At 59.3% G+C, this 12,014-nt stretch overlaps 1 protein-coding gene across 1 annotated transcript; it reads right to left on the bottom strand.

Annotated features, from left to right (window-relative positions):
* Positions 1–2,944: 2,944 nt before the first annotated feature.
* LOC131822482 (testis-specific Y-encoded protein 3-like) lies at positions 2,945–4,752 on the bottom strand (the record flags this gene model as incomplete). The annotated part of the gene is made up of 3 exons (XM_059158795.1): positions 4,675–4,752; positions 3,207–3,284; positions 2,945–3,046 (listed from the first exon to the last, which is right to left on the bottom strand). Coding segments are annotated over exons 1-3 (258 nt in total), but the record flags the coding sequence as incomplete, so codon positions are not given.
* Between the last annotated feature and the right edge of the window lie 7,262 nt (positions 4,753–12,014).

The following is a 12,014-nucleotide window of genomic DNA, read 5'->3' as shown; positions in this document are numbered from 1 at the left end:
AAAATCATACACGTGTGTGCCCAAAAACACTAACATGCATTCCCCACCACCTCTATGGCCTCGAGCCCACAGGCATAATAACGTGACACATCGGCGCATGCACAAACGCTCATAGCCCTAAGGGTACAGAAGCATGTAAACAAAACCCATCATCTGTGTCATAAAGAACACACACGTAGCCACTCTCTCAATCTCTCATACACACACACACACACACACACACACACTGACACAATTATACAATCACAACGAGCTCTACGCTCATACACAAAACACACACACGGAGCACACGCAGGCATGCATCCCTGCCCTCCCCCACACACAGCTATGCTTGCAAGCACACGCACACACGACAACACATCCAAGGTCTCCGGCATAGGCGTACACAGTTGACCCTGCTCAAAAAAGAAGTCTGCCCCTGGTGCCCTGCAATCCATAAACATCCACAGAAGTGGACACACAGACATTCTCACCTGTCTAAAACACATACTCCAACGCACACTCCCTGAGGATGCAGACACATGCGAGGAAAACACACGACCTCCCTGACATAGAAATGCACACTCAACCGCTCAAGCACACCCACACGTGCACGCACGCACACAAAAGCCCATGCAAACCCACACTCATTCCCAGCACACATCCTATCTCTGTCACGGACTCATGTACCCTCAGCCCAAACACTGGACACAGAACTGCGCATGGAAACATACACCCAAAACACACAGCATAGCTGTCCAGCCCTTGTACAAAGGAGGCCCCAGAGAGACACAGACACACACACATGCACTACAGATTGTTTACTGAGGGGAGGCACACAATGCATACACATGGTCGAGGGCATAGGGCCATTCCCCATTGCCCCTTCACACACACACTCACACACACACACACACACACACACACACACGTTCGTGTGCAGGCGCGGACCTGCCCTCAGCGGCTCCCTCACACATAAACACTCAGGATGTCCGCCATCCCATGGAGCACACCTGCGTTCCCTCACACATCCGTGGAACTGTCCCCTGCACTGCAGGAGGATCTGTTGCCACAGGGAGGGACCGTGAGCGACCGCCTCATCTTTGCTCCTCCCACGACCCTTGGTTTTGCGCTGGTGCTGACCAAGAAGATGCATGGCATTGCAACTCAGCAATGCAGGGCACAGTTCCAGGTTGAAGGGCAACAGAAAAAGCTCTCCGAGCCATGTGAATACGGTGGTACGAGGAGCCCAGGGGACCCCAGGGCCCCACTCGGGAGCACCTTACCCCTCCTGTGTGCCCCGCTCTACAGAACAAGACTTCCCAAGAGAGCCCCGCCTCTTCCCTTCCTCTGCCAGATCCTGCTTGGAAGGGTGGGGTTCTGTCCGCAGGCCAAGAACGGCTGTGCCCTGGCCCCTTGCTCTCCATCACCCCACCCATGGAATCCAACAGGATGGGGGTTGGAGGGTCCCACCAGGCTTCTTGCCTCCTTGCCATTTCCTGTGCCCCCAATATAAAACCACACATGGACACAAGGTGCTTTGTAACTTGTTTATGGCCCTTCTCCCTGACCCTGCAGCTAGGGGCAGGATCCTCTCTAGCGCTGCCCCTGCTGCTCCTTGTCCCTTTTGCTGTCCCGTGCAGGCTGAGCACCACGGAGAAGAGCCCATGCAGGTCTCTCAACGGTGGAGGCCTCATCAGATTCTTCTTGGTGGTGCAACGCGGATGCTCTGTGATGTCCACTTCCACACGGCTGCCATGCCTTGACACACACACACAGACACACAGACACACACACACACACACAGAGAAACATGAAAATACACACAAAAGTCTTAGCTATTTGTGAAAATGTATGATGCCAGGGATAGTGAACGTGATGTTGTGAGCATGCCTTGTACTCGTGGGATCCCAGTTCCTCCACAGCCAGGGCACCGTGACCCTGCTTGGGATGGCCTGGGACCATTCCCAAGGACATGTGAACGATGTGGGAGGACACGCGGTGCTCAGGCATGTGGACGGCCGTCAGGGAGTCGTGGTCCAAGAGTGGGCTGGGACAAGGAGCCCGACTCCCAAAGACAGGCAGGCCATCGCCAACCGAACGAGCGGCAGGAGGACCGAGAGAGAGGCCGACAGCCATGGGAGACACTTCAGGAAAATGGGCTGGGGGAGCCTTGCTTGTCCGGATTGGCCAGGGGTTTTCCGAAGGACAGCATGGCAGGCATGAACCTGCCGGACTAGACCCATCCTCGGCCCTGTGTGTGCGCTCTGAGTTCCCGCAGGCTCACTTCCCACCCTGCCCCCTGCTCCATGGGTCCAAGCTCCTCTGAGCCTCAGTTTCCCCGCCACTAAATTGACTGTCCCCTGGCACCCCTGCCCACAGGGCTCTGGACCCAGCCCTCCTGGCTCCTCACCGACAGGTCGTCCTCTCAGCTCATTCCCAGGCGCCGCCTTCCAGCCTCGGGTAGTACTGCAACGGATTGGGCCACAGGTCCTCGATGATGATCTGGTAGGGGACAAAAGGTGAGCTGAGCACGGGGCCCCCGACCCCGTTGCCCAGCAGTCGGGACTCCAGCATCTGCGCTGCTGACGAAGGCGCAGGGGCCTCACCCCGGCGATCCTGTTGGACCCTGGGCAGCTGGGGTCACACAACCAGTTGAAGAAGTTCAGGCCGCTGGGGTCTCGCCTGCGGCTGGCAGCACCACGTTCATAATCCCAGAACCACTGGACTGGAGTGCAACGAGTCTCCCGATATCCTGTGGGACGAGGAAACTTAAGGGAGGCTCTCCGAGGCCTAGGACCCACGCCAGCTCTCGCTCTCAACCGACGACCTGTCCCCCTTCCTGTGCCAAATCCCTGCACTGCCCGAGGACCCCACACTCTTCCCTTTCCACCCCCGGGCCCTCATGCCGGGAAGCCCTCCGCCAGCTCCTCTGCACCTCAAGCCCACACCTACCGCCGATGCTAAGGTGATACTCCTTAACGATCACGTCGTTCTGGAAGTAGGGGTTGCTCCCAAAGTAAAACATCAACCTGCAGCGGTACTTGGGACGACCCAGTTCCTCCACCTGCCGCAGGAAAGCAAGAGAAGGGGGAGGGGGAGGGGTCGTTGACCCTAGGTGTTCTGCGTGACTGACTGACCGCAACTCTCAGCAACTCAAACGCACCCACTCCAGCTCCACCCCCACTCCCAAGGCACCACCGCTGGCCTCAGGCTCCAGGGCTAACCTCTAAATTGGTCATGTAGCTGAGCATGTCTGTGTCCTGGTCACCTATCACAGCTGATAACTGGGGGTGATTCAGGATCTGCCTTGGGTCAAGGAGCCTCGACGTCAAGGGCGCCGGGAAGAGAACCAGGAACGCCCCGGCCCTTCCCGACTGAGAGCCAGGGACGGAAGGCGGCCTGTGCAGAAACAGCAGGCACTTCCCCGTCCCAACCTCCCCAGCGCTTGCCCTTTCGTCACCCATGCTCTGCCCTGGGGCATCGCAGGGCTTGGAGGATCAACAGGGCTGAGGCTCCCGGGGCCCAGGAGGGCAAGGTCAAGAGCCCGTCCGCTCTCCCTGCCTACGTCCTCTCTGGCCTGTGCCCGTGCTCGGCTGGGCCAGGAGGCAGTCAGTCACCACTCTGGATGTTTGGATGGTCTCGGTCCCCCTCACGGCCCCGTTTGCTTGTGTGCTCACCCGAGGCCCTGGGCCCTTGAGGGACCTTCTGTGCCCACAAGGGGGCTGCTCCGCTCGCTTGCAGCATGGCTGCACACCCAGGGTCTCGAGCAAGGGCCTGGCAGAGTCAGCCACAAAGGGAGGAAAGGGGTACGGCGGGAGGAAGGAGACAGAGAGACAGAGACACCCAAACCCTGACGACAGACATAGACGGAGGGCTGGGAGGGTTGAGAGAGAGAGACAGAGAGAGAGCGAGCGAGCGAGCGAGCGCGGGTGGGGGACATGGAGAGGGAGAGGCAGGGAGGGAGGAAACGTGTCTGGGAACACCTGGGCCAGGGGCCTCGGCCGGCTTCAGGAGGGCCTGTGGAGACAGAGTTGGTAGCACCCGGGGCACCGTGTCCAGGGTCCCGGGGCCCGCTGAAATCAGGCAGCCTGCTGACTGACTCTCAATGAGTGCAAGCGCACCACAGAACCGGAGGTCTCCGGGAACTCGGCAACGATACACGGTTTGAAGGACACGGAATGAGGCGGGCAGCCTCTCCATCTGCCCCATTTACCCCAAATCCTTTCCTTCCAACATGTGCTCTGAGCCAAGTGGGCTGGGCTTCACTAGGGGTCCAGAGTGTTGACACGGGTTCCGGGACCGCAGAGGCGTGTGGGGGTGCTGCAGCCCCAAAGCACTGGCGCGGAGCTTCCACTCACAGAGGACTCCACAGGTCTCAGGCTCTGGCTTTCCCGCCAACGCGCACACCCGCACCCACCTCCTCCCGGACCAGCCACTGCTGGACCTCGGCCCCCTAGGCAGTGCAGTAGAAGGGTAGACCCAGGGCTCATGGCTTTGCGCTCCCTGCTGGCCCAGCAGCCTACTGCTGGCAGGTGCCCATTGCTGGAGGGGTGGGTGCCATGGTTGGGGGAGCCCGGCCCAGCTTCGCACTTCTCTAGCCCCTGGCTCAGGCTCAGGCTCTGCTCCCTGCTGCCCTGCTCCCACTGTCCTCCCCAGGGGCCAAACCGAGCGAGCGCGATGAAGGAAGGATACGGCGCGTGCCCAGAAGCCAGGGATGCCCTGGATGATGGCCCTCCTTCGAGCCAGGTGACCACTCCGCTTCTGATTCATCCTGCGCTTGAGCCGCAGGTAGGCCCTGGTGGCTTGGACATCCACAGAGCAGAGCGCTTCCTGAACCACCTGCAGCGCGGCAAGGGCGGCCCCGGCTGTGTCGGGCCGCGGCACCGGCTCTGCCTGCGACAGCTCCTTCGGCTTCTCGACCCGCTCTGCTTGCGCCACCTCCTCGTCTTCCACCGCCACCACCTCCTCGTCTTCCGCCGCCAGCACCTCCTCGTCTTCCGCCGCCACCACCTCCTCGTCTTCCACCGCCAGCACCTCCTCGTCTTCCAACACCACCAGCTCCTCGCATTCCACATCCAGCACCTCCTCGTCTTCCACGGCCAGCACCTGCTCGTCTTCAACTGCCAGCACCTCCACGTCTTCCACCGCCCGCACCTCCTCGCATTCCACCTCCACCTCCTCGCATTCCACCTCCACCCCCTCCTCGTCTTCCACGGCCAGCACCTCCTCGTCTTCCACTGCCACCACCTCCACCTCCCCCACGATATCCAGCACCACAAGCACCAACACCTGCCCAGCGCCGGCCTCCTCTGGGCCACGCGGGGCCTCAGCTTCCCGCACAGCCGCTGCCACCAAACCGGCAGCCTCCAGGGCCAGAAGCGCCCCCACGTGTCCGCAGGAGCCGGTCTCCCTGAGGGCAGCCGCCTCCTCACCGCCCCCGTGTGGGACCAAGGTGGTCCCGGATTCTGGGGCAGCTCCGCCTTCCCCGGACCCAGACTCCCTCTCCATGTGGCCCTGCCCCTCAACCAGGCAGCTGCGGAGGGCAGGCGATAGAGGCGGGAACCGCAGGCTCAGGTCCGCGCCCGGCGTCGGCGGTGGGCAGCAGCCGCCTGTCTGAGTGCGCGGGCCTGGGCACGCATGCGCACAGGGACCCGGGGCGGTGGCTGACGCCACCAAGCGGCGCGCGGCGCGGCGTGCCGGGAGGAGTCACACATGCGTCCTGGGAGCGATAGAGACTCGGAGCCCCAAGAGGATGGGGGTGCTCCGGGGTCTCGCCCGGGATAGGGCCGTGGGCGTGGCCACCACCCTCCTGGGCCCTTGCAGGCGCCAGAGCTAGCCAGGAAGGCCGCCCGCGACGCTCCCCCGCGGTGCCCTCCGTGCCTCCCAACCCCTAACGTTTCTACACAGACACCTCGTAGGCCTTCCCGCCGGTGCCCTCGTGTCACAGTCCCGCTCTTCCCTTTCACATCCGTCCCTCTGGGACCCCTCGCCTCTCGCTAGCATTTGAAATCCAGCGGCTGAATCCAGTGTCTCCCCGCAGCCCGAAAGCCTCCCACGCTGCTTCTTAGCGGAACCCGGGGAAAGCCCTGGGGGCATCGGCTGGTGCTCCAACGGTGCCGCGTCACTGTTGTCGGGCTTTTGCCCTGGAACAATCCAGCGGTGGAGGGAGCCAGGAGCCTACCACCAAGCTGCTGCGTGCAGGGACCACCCCCCTCCACACCCCAGCACCACCCCGTTCCACCCAGCTTTCCTTCAGAGAAGGAATCTGCACACAATGTCCTGGCCCTTAATTTTTTTTTTAAGATTTTATTTATTTATCAGAGAGAGGGGGGGGGAGAGAGCACAGGCAGGCAGAGAGGCAGGCAGAGGCAGAGGGAGAAGCAGGCTCCCTGCTGAGCAAGGAGCCCGATGTGGGACTCGATCCCAGGACGCTGGGATCAAGAGGGCCAGGAGGACCCTGGCCCCAAGAGCCACAGTCCCTGGCCACCAGGGTGCACACAGAGCTTCTAAGCCGGCCCCAGCCAGATCCCCCACTGGCACTGGGAGGCATGCTAACGGGCCAGACTTTAAGTCCGAGGACCAACTGCATCTTTCTGGGAGCCTGCCGCTTCGAAAACCCTTTCCCGCTGGACTTTCCTCTGCCCGACCTCTTTCCCTTTCCCGTCTGTGTCTCTTTTCCTCTTTGCGTTCTCTTCCGTCGACGCCAGACCTTCATCCAAGGGCACTCGGGGTCTTCCTTGCAACTTTGCTCCGAGTGCTCCCTTTGTCTGGGTCCGTCGCTGAGTGGAGTACCAGCCGGGGAGGGCATGGCGCACCCACCAGGTGCGCATTGACAGCACATGTGTCCTTTCTCAGCACGTCCTTCGTGTCCGAACCACCCCTCATGCAGGTGCACGCCAGGGGGGGATCATGGGCCACATAGGACGCCGGCCACCGGAGGTGTGAGGAAGTCCCCGCGGGGCATGGCAAGGCTGCCAGCCTTGCCCTTGCCTCATGGGAGGGCCTCACATACCAAGGATGGGTGGGTGTGTCCTGGGGGTTTTGGAGCCGAAAGAAGCAGGAGGAGCTTCCTTGAGATGAAGGGCAGGCTGCATGGTGGGCCCAAGTGTCTCCGTTGCCCACGTTAGCTCTCAGTGCAGAGAGGGACGCCTGCAGTGAGCAAAAGGCATGGCCGCCTGTGGCGAGCAGGCAAATTATCTGAGACTGTCCCTGAAAAGGTCCCGGCGTTGGTGTGACTGGTGCAATCCAAACTGACCTAGAGGAGGGTCCTGAGGGTCCAGAGGCAGAAGTGCCCTCGAAACAGCACAGCCTTGCAGATGGGGGAGGCTGCGGTGGTGACAGAGAGAGGGGGAAGCCAGGGAGCCTGGGAGGAGAGCACCATAGCCCAGGGGGAGAAGAAGAGCTGGGGAGCGAGGGGGGCGATGGGATTGACGGGCAGAGTTCAGGACAGACACGAGTGTGCAGGTGTGGGGATGGAAACACAGCGACGGAGCGAGGAAGGCCGGAGGCACAGAGGGAGGCTTTGGTCGTACAGAGGGTGCAAGGCGTACTGGCCCGAAAGTCATACCGCCTATGCAGAAGGGACCCCCCCAACACACACCCGATTGCGGAAGCCAACGGTCCGCTGAGCAGAGCTCCATCCAGTGGTGTCAAAGAGGTCAGCAATCGTGTTCCCTGAAAACACCGGTCAGACAGCCACAGAGGAAGTCACGGCGGCGGAGGAGAGGGTGGAAACAGACAGGGGCTTACACAGGAACCGGGTCTAGCAATCGTGGGCGCGAGGCGGCCCCGGTCAATAAGGAGTCTTCACAGCCATCTAGGACATGTAGACGACAGCACAACGGGCAGCTTTTAAAAAGCTTCCTTTGCCTACGCTCCGTGCGAGAGACTGACCTTTTCGTCCCGTAGCCACAGAGCATTTGAAAGTGGGACGAGTGAGAGTGATGAGTGACCTGAAGACCTAGGCGTGGCCCCGGAGATCCCTCCCCCTCGCTGGCCGGCTGTAAGAGCGGGGCTGTTCCTCTGTTCCCAAGGATGCGTCAACACATGGCTTACGGCGCAGGCAGCCAAGGACTCCTCGAAGACTACTGAGACAGCCCCGGCCTCATCTCACTCCACGTTGAAGAACACGGGGCCCAGGGCCCAGGCAGATTGTCTCCGCGATAGAAATTCATACAAATCCAAGTCGGGCCAAGGTCCTCGATCTGTGGCAAAGAAGAGACACACCAGGGCCAAAGGTCATTATGCAGCCCCAGCTACGCTGATATGGGCCAGGCAGGGATGCGACATCAGAGACGTGACGGCACAGGCCTGGCCTCCACTCCCTCCACAGCATTGTTTCTGTGCCGGAGAGGATGACCACGTCAGCAAGAGGCAGGCCCCTTGCCAGACTGGTAGCGAGCACGGGCACTGGGGTCCAAGGGACAATGAACTACAGGCCCAGCCCTGCTGTGTGCAGTGGATGTGCTTGAGGACATCCCCAGGGAGCCCTCTGGAGGACTGGCATCGCCATCCCCCAAACCCAGACACTGGCCATGTTTGGCGCTGGCTCATCCTTCCCTAGCCTTGCACTCTGTCTTTACCCCAGGGAAGACATGAGACCTGATAGCTGGCCTTTTGTTCATCAACTCCCGCTGCCCAGCACCACCATCGGCACGGGAAGGACCTCCCCCCGCTGGGATGCCGTCCCAGAGCTTATGTGTCCTAGACCTCTGGGCAAGCATGAGGGCCCATCCCTTCCTCGCAATGGGGATTCCAAGGCAGCATCGTAATCACCAACCTTACACCAGGAGCTCAGGCACACCACCTGCTCCTTTCTGAGAAGGAGCTCATTCGTGAGCCTCCACACAGGAAAATACAGGAACACGGGTGACATCGGTCTTCTACATTTCAGTGGTTTTCCTCGGGGGCCTCAGTCGACCTTGTCTTTCACCCCGGCACCAGGCTCCGTGGGAAGTTTTCACGGCTTCTGGTCAAGGGCGATGCTTCCTCATATGCATCTCAGCAGCGTGAACCTCCCTGGGTGGGACAGATATGCAGACACACACACACGGACACACGGGCACTCAGGCACTCAGAAGGGGGCTCTGCATTCCCACACCTGGCCCCTGAAACAAAAGAAAGGAGATGGCACATGTACACACAGACACACACACGGCTGCACACATACGCGCGCACACACACACACACACACACGGAGTGAAAATACAAACACACCCCATCGGGCTCCTTTCAAACACACAGACACACACATACACACGTGCTCACGCAAAAACACCGAACACACTAAATACACACATGTATCTCTGCAACTCTTGCACGTACACCAGACATGCATGCAGGCACAGAGGTGCTCGTAAGCACACACACACACATACACACACACCATAGAGCTCTCACAGAACGTCTCTGGCACAGGCATAGACATTTGTTCCCAACTCAAAAGGACGTTCCCAGGTGTGACCTGGGACACTCGTAGTCACACACACACAAGAGACCACATCCAAAGCCTCTGGCAGACAGGCATACACAACTGACCCCAGCACATCGGAGCATGCACACTCACACAAACTTACCCTTGAGGAAAGGGCAGAATGTAAGCAAATCCCTTGTTCTGCATCCTCAAAGAACGCACGTGTATACAAGCCTGCACACACACACACACCACACACACACGCAGACAGGCGAGCGGTTTGCGAACCCACTGTACACACTACATACACACTCGTGCATATGGATCTGAGGCCTGCACACCATCCCTTGCATGGAGACACATAGGCGCTTGCAAAAACACTCGGGACACACCCAGTTGCCACAAGGTCTCTGGCACAGGTATACGCATTTGGCCTCACCATAAAAATCATACACGTGTGTGCCCAAAAACACTAACATGCATTCCCCACCACCTCTATGGCCTCGAGCCCACAGGCATAATAACGTGACACATCGGCGCATGCACAAACGCTCATAGCCCTAAGGGTACAGAAGCATGTAAACAAAACCCATCATCTGTGTCATAAAGAACACACACGTAGCCACTCTCTCAATCTCTCATACACACACACACACACACACACACACACACACTGACACAATTATACAATCACAACGAGCTCTACGCTCATACACAAAACACACACACGGAGCACACGCAGGCATGCATCCCTGCCCTCCCCCACACACAGCTATGCTTGCAAGCACACGCACACACGACAACACATCCAAGGTCTCCGGCATAGGCGTACACAGTTGACCCTGCTCAAAAAAGAAGTCTGCCCCTGGTGCCCTGCAATCCATAAACATCCACAGAATTGGACACACAGACATTCTCACCTGTCTAAAACACATACTCCAACGCACACTCCCTGAGGATGCAGACACATGCGAGGAAAACACACGACCTCCCTGACATAGAAATGCACACTCAACCGCTCAAGCACACCCACACGTGCACGCACGCACACAAAAGCCCATGCAAACCCACACTCATTCCCAGCACACATCCTATCTCTGTCACGGACTCATGTACCCTCAGCCCAAACACTGGACACAGAACTGCGCATGGAAACATACACCCAAAACACACAGCATAGCTGTCCAGCCCTTGTACAAAGGAGGCCCCAGAGAGACACAGACACACACACATGCACTACAGATTGTTTACTGAGGGGAGGCACACAATGCATACACATGGTCGAGGGCATAGGGCCATTCCCCATTGCCCCTTCACACACACACTCACACACACACACACAAACACACACACACACGTTCGTGTGCAGGCGCGGACCTGCCCTCAGCGGCTCCCTCACACATAAACACTCAGGATGTCCGCCATCCCATGGAGCACACCTGCGTTCCCTCACACATCCGTGGAACTGTCCCCTGCACTGCAGGAGGATCTGTTGCCACAGGGAGGGACCGTGAGCGACCGCCTCATCTTTGCTCCTCCCACGACCCTTGGTTTTGCGCTGGTGCTGACCAAGAAGATGCATGGCATTGCAACTCAGCAATGCAGGGCACAGTTCCAGGTTGAAGGGCAACAGAAAAAGCTCTCCGAGCCATGTGAATACGGTGGTACGAGGAGCCCAGGGGACCCCAGGGCCCCACTCGGGAGCACCTTACCCCTCCTGTGTGCCCCGCTCTACAGAACAAGACTTCCCAAGAGAGCCCCGCCTCTTCCCTTCCTCTGCCAGATCCTGCTTGGAAGGGTGGGGTTCTGTCCGCAGGCCAAGAACGGCTGTGCCCTGGCCCCTTGCTCTCCATCACCCCACCCATGGAATCCAACAGGATGGGGGTTGGAGGGTCCCACCAGGCTTCTTGCCTCCTTGCCATTTCCTGTGCCCCCAATATAAAACCACACATGGACACAAGGTGCTTTGTAACTTGTTTATGGCCCTTCTCCCTGACCCTGCAGCTAGGGGCAGGATCCTCTCTAGCGCTGCCCCTGCTGCTCCTTGTCCCTTTTGCTGTCCCGTGCAGGCTGAGCACCACGGAGAAGAGCCCATGCAGGTCTCTCAACGGTGGAGGCCTCATCAGATTCTTCTTGGTGGTGCAACGCGGATGCTCTGTGATGTCCACTTCCACACGGCTGCCATGCCTTGACACACACACACAGACACACAGACACACACACACACACACAGAGAAACATGAAAATACACACAAAAGTCTTAGCTATTTGTGAAAATGTATGATGCCAGGGATAGTGAACGTGATGTTGTGAGCATGCCTTGTACTCGTGGGATCCCAGTTCCTCCACAGCCAGGGCACCGTGACCCTGCTTGGGATGGCCTGGGACCATTCCCAAGGACATGTGAACGATGTGGGAGGACACGCGGTGCTCAGGCATGTGGACGGCCGTCAGGGAGTCGTGGTCCAAGAGTGGGCTGGGACAAGGAGCCCGACTCCCAAAGACAGGCAGGCCATCGCCAACCGAACGAGCGGCAGGAGGACCGAGAGAGAGGCCGACAGCCATGGGAGACACTTCAGGAAAATGGGCTGGGGGAGCCTTGCTTGTCCGGATTGGCCAG

This window comes from Mustela lutreola, chromosome Y (assembly GCF_030435805.1).
Source record: "Mustela lutreola isolate mMusLut2 chromosome Y, mMusLut2.pri, whole genome shotgun sequence".
In the NCBI taxonomy this organism is placed as follows: Eukaryota; Metazoa; Chordata; class Mammalia; order Carnivora; family Mustelidae; genus Mustela; species Mustela lutreola.
Note: the sequence above shows the minus strand (reverse complement) of the source record. Positions and strands in the feature narration are given on the sequence as shown.